The following is a 4,701-nucleotide window of genomic DNA, read 5'->3' on the forward strand; positions in this document are numbered from 1 at the left end:
CCATCATATCGTCTGCAAAGAGTGATAGTTTTGTTTCTTCTTTGCCTATTCTAATACCTTCAATTTATTTTTCTTTCTTATTGCTAAAGCTAATGTTTCCAGTATGATATTGAACAACAATGGTGATAATGGGTATCCTTGTTTCACCTCCAATCTTATTGGAAATGCTTCTAGCTTATCCCCATTACATATAATACTTGCTGATGGTTTTAGACAGATGCTTCTAATTATTTTAAGGATGACTCCATTTATTCCTGTTCTCTCTAATGTTTTTAATCAGAATGGATCTTGTATTTTGTCAAAAACTTTTTCTGTGTCTATTGAAATAATCATATGATTCTGTTAGTTTTGTTGTTGATATGGTCAATTATGCTAATAGTTTTCCTAATATTGAATCAGATATGTATTCTAGGTATAAATCCTACCTTAGTGTATTATCCTCAATATAAGTTGCTATAATCTCTTTGCTAATATTTTATTTACAATTTTTGCATCCATATTCATTAGGGAAATTGGTCTATAATTTTCTTTCTCTGTTTTGACTCTTCCTGGTTTAGGTATCAGTACTATATTTGTATTGTAAAAAAAATTTGGTAGGACTCCTTCTTTGCCTCTTTTCCCAAATAGTCTATGTAATATTGGAATTAATTGCTTTTTAAATGTTTGATAGAATTCACTTGTAAATCCATCCAGCCCTGGAGATTTTTTCCTAGAGAGTTCATTGATGGCTTGTTCAATTTCTTTTTCTGAAATGGGATTATTTAAGTTTTTTATTTCCTCTTCTGTTAATCTGGGCAATTTATATTTTTGTAAATATTCATCCATTTCACTAAGATTGTCAAATTTATTGGCATACAGTTGGGCAAAATAGCTCATAATTATTGTTTTAATTTCATCTACATTGATGGTGAATTCCCCTTTCATTTTTGATAGTGGTAATTTAGTTTTCTTCTTTCTTTTTTTAAATCAAATTAACCAAAGGTTTATCTATTTTATTGTTTTTTTTTCCATCAAACCAGCTCTTAGTTTTATTTATTAGTTCAATAGTTTTCTTAATTTCAATTTTATTAATCCTTGTTTGGTATTTAACATTTCTAATTTGGTATTTAATTGGGGATTTTTAATTTGTTCTTTTTCTAGCTTTTTTTTAATCAGCTGATACTCTTACAACAGTGCCAAAAAAAAGAACCCAAGTCTTCTTCTCTTTTTAAAACATGTAATATTTTATTTCCCCCCAATTACATGTTAAAACAATTTTTAAATGTGTTTTTTTTTAAGTTTTGAATTCCAAATTCTATCCCTGCCTATCTCTCTTCCTGTAACGGTAAGCAAACAGACATAGGTTTTACATGTGAAGCATATAAAACATTTCCATATTAATCATTTTGTACAACAAGACTCAAATAGAAAAAAGGAGAAGAAAGAAAGAAAGTCAAAAACAGCATGCTTTGGTCTGTATTCAGACAATTATCAGTTCTTTCTCTGGATGCAGAATATATGCTTCATTATGTATCCTTTAGCATCTGGATCTTTGTATTGCTGAGAATAGCTAAGTCACTCACAGTTGTTTGTATAACATTACTGTTACTGTGTATAATAGTCTCTTGGTTTTGCCCACTTCATTTTGCATCAGTTCACGTAAACCCATCCAGGTTTTTCTGAGATCATCCTGCTTGTCATTTTTATAGCACAATAATATTCCATCATAATCATATACCACAGTTTGTTTAGCCATTCCCCAATTGCTGGACATCCCTTTGATTTCCAATTATCAGTCATCACAAAAAGAGCTGCTATAAATGTTTTTGCACAAATAGATCCTTTCCCCTTTTTCTTTTTGATATCTTTGGGATATAGACCCAGCAGTGGTATTGCTGATCAAACTGTATGCACAGTTTTATAGCCCTTTGAGCATAGATCCTAATAGTTCTCCACAATGGTTGGATCAATTCACAACCCCACCAACAGTGCATTAGTGTGTCCTCATTTTCCCACATCCTCCCAACATTTATCATTCACCTTTTTGTCATGTTAGCCAATCAGATAGGTGTGAGGTGGTATGTCAGAGTTGAACAATACAGGTCTTTGAAACAATAATCCACAATATCTTTTACTGTATCATACTACTGCGTATGCAACTGCCCTGGGAGAATAAGTTGTTTCTTCTTGTTCTTGTTTTTATTCTTCTTCTTCCTTCCTTTTTTTTTTTTTTGGTGAGGCAATTGGGGTTAAGTGACTTGCCCAGAGTCACACAGTTAGTAAGTGTTATGTGTCTGAGGCCAGATTTGAATTCAGGTCCTCCTGACTCCAGGGCTGGTACTCTATTCACTGCACCACCTAGCTGCCTCTCTCTTCTTCCATTCTTACTGATATTGCTTGTTAGTTTCTATCTCTTACCCCTTATTACTCCTCCCATCTCTCCACCCCACTCCTGATTATTTCCAAGTACTCATTTTTTGTTCTAGGAATCCTTCTTTGTTCTTCATCCTGAGCAGCATCACCTTAATGCAAAGAGGTCGCTAGCTCATGGGGTGTTTGGAATTGTGGTTGGTCATGGCATTGACCTGAGTTTTTAAGCCTTTTAAAGTTATTTGTCTTTAAATATTGGTATTGAATAGATTGTTATGGTTCTGTTCACTTCTCCTTGCATTATACAAATCTTTCCAGAAGTTCACTGAATCTATTACTTTCATCATTTCATACAACACAATTCTTGTATAATTTTTATACATTTTTGAATCATTTTTCGATCATGTTCAATTCTCTGTGACCCCATTTGGGGTTTTCTTAGCAAATATACTGGAATGGTTTGCTATTTCCTTCTCCAGTTCATTTTACAGATGAGGAAACTGAAGCAAACGTTGTTAAATGATTGGCCGTGGTCACACAGCTAGTAAGTCTGAGGCTAGATTTGAAGTCAGGAAGATGAGTCTTCCTGACTCCAGACCAAGCACTCTATCCATAGTGCCACTTAGTTGCCCCTGTATTACATTACATTCAACATAATATAATCTGTTTGTACTTTCCCCAGAGGATGGAGACCCATTTACTTTTCAGTTATTGGTACCATAAAAAGAGCAGCTATAAGTATGTTATTTTGACCTATGCTACCTTTTCATCTTTCTTTGATATTTTTGGGGTGTAGGCTTCATAGTGATATTCATAGGTCAAAGGGTATGAATAGTTGATAATTTTTATGACAACATTCCAAATTATTTTTCAGAATGGCTTGACCAATCCACAGCTCCACCAAGAGTATATTAATGTACTTATTTACCCCCAGCTTCTCCAACAATTGTAATTTTCCTTTTTTGTCAGATTTGCCAAGAGCTTTTCTTTTTCTCTTGTGACTCCTTCAGTATTTCCTTTCCAATACTTACAGTATAGGACCTCTTGAACTCATTTGTGGGAAAAAATACAACATTAATCTTTAGTTCTCCCACTATTAATATTTTTCTTGTTCTCTACCATCAGGTCTTCTAATGTCTGTGATGCCAACTGCATCAGTGGATGAAGCAAATGACTCGGTGGTAACTGAGTTTGTGCTGCTGGGACTGCCTACTTCTTGGGAGATGAAGATTCTTCTTTTCTTGTTTGTCTTTTCATTCTATGTGGGAATTGTGTTGGGAAACCTCTTCATTATATTCACTGTGGTTTGTGACCCTCACCTACACTCCCCCATGTACTTCTTGCTGGCCAACCTCTCCCTCACTGACCTGGGTCTGTCTTCCACCACAGCCCCAAGGATGATCATTGACATTTTCAGTGAACACAAGGTAATTTCTTTCCCAGGGTGTATGATACAAATATTCTTTGTCCATGTCATAGGAGGAACAGAGATGATCCTACTCATAGCCATGGCTTATGACAGATACACAGCTATCTGTAAACCTCTCCATTACTTGACCATAATGAGTCGCAAAACATGCATTTGTTTTGTAGTGACTGCCTGGGTGATTGGGGTGATCCATACCATGTCTCAGTTTGTTTACATTGTAAACTTGCCCTTCTGTGGCCCTAACAAGATAGAAAGCTTTTATTGTGACTTTCCTCGTGTGGCAGAACTTGCCTGCACAGATAGCAACTGGGTAGAGCATGTGGTCACTGCTAATAGTGGGCTTATCTCCATGGGCACTTTCTTCCTCTTAATCATCTCCTACATCTTCATCCTTGTCACTGTGAGGCATCACTCTTCTGTTGGTTTGTCCAAGGCTTTCTCCACACTATCAGCTCACATCACTGTGGTGTTTTTGTTCTTTACTCCATGTTTCTTTATGTATGTTTTGGAATTCCCTACCTTGTCACTGGATAAGTTTTTGGCCATTCTTGACTTTATTGTTACCCCACTTTTGAATCCTGCTATCTACACATTTAGGAACAAGGACATGAGGGTGGCAATGAAAAGACTGAGCAGGAAAATTGTGAGATCTAAGGAGACATCATGATGAATTTTATGAAATAAAATCAAGGGATGCTTCAGAATTTTGCTGAATGCTTCCAGACCTGTGTGTGAGATTGCATGTACATAGAACATTATGGCCTAGGACACCCTAAGAAGATCTTTTGCATTCTAGAGGTGTAGCTATTTTGCTAATCACTAGGAATAGAGTAACATCACCTTCCACTTTGTCACATGGAACACATAGGGAAGAGAATCATAATTCTTAGTTTAATAAATACAGCACAATCAATTGTCATGTA

General features: G+C 35.5%; 1 protein-coding gene across 2 annotated transcripts in view; it reads left to right on the forward strand.

Moving 5' to 3' along the window:
* LOC114028411 (olfactory receptor 4F15-like) overlaps window positions 1-4,445 on the forward strand; it is a 5,112-nt gene extending 667 nt beyond the window's left edge. Inside the window, exon 2 of one of the 2 annotated variants that reach the window (XM_027842649.1) lies at window positions 3,508-4,445. In XM_027842649.1, coding sequence (XP_027698450.1) covers window positions 3,508-4,445 — 938 coding nt within the window. Of the gene's footprint in view, window positions 1-3,482 lie in introns of those variants that run through there. The other variant, XM_027842648.1, reaches the window with a different exon arrangement.
* Window positions 4,446-4,701: the final 256 nt, after the last annotated feature.

This window comes from Vombatus ursinus, unplaced genomic scaffold, assembly GCF_900497805.2.
Source record: "Vombatus ursinus unplaced genomic scaffold, bare-nosed wombat genome assembly UNPS02014880.1, whole genome shotgun sequence".
NCBI lineage: Eukaryota > Metazoa > Chordata > Mammalia > Diprotodontia > Vombatidae > Vombatus > Vombatus ursinus.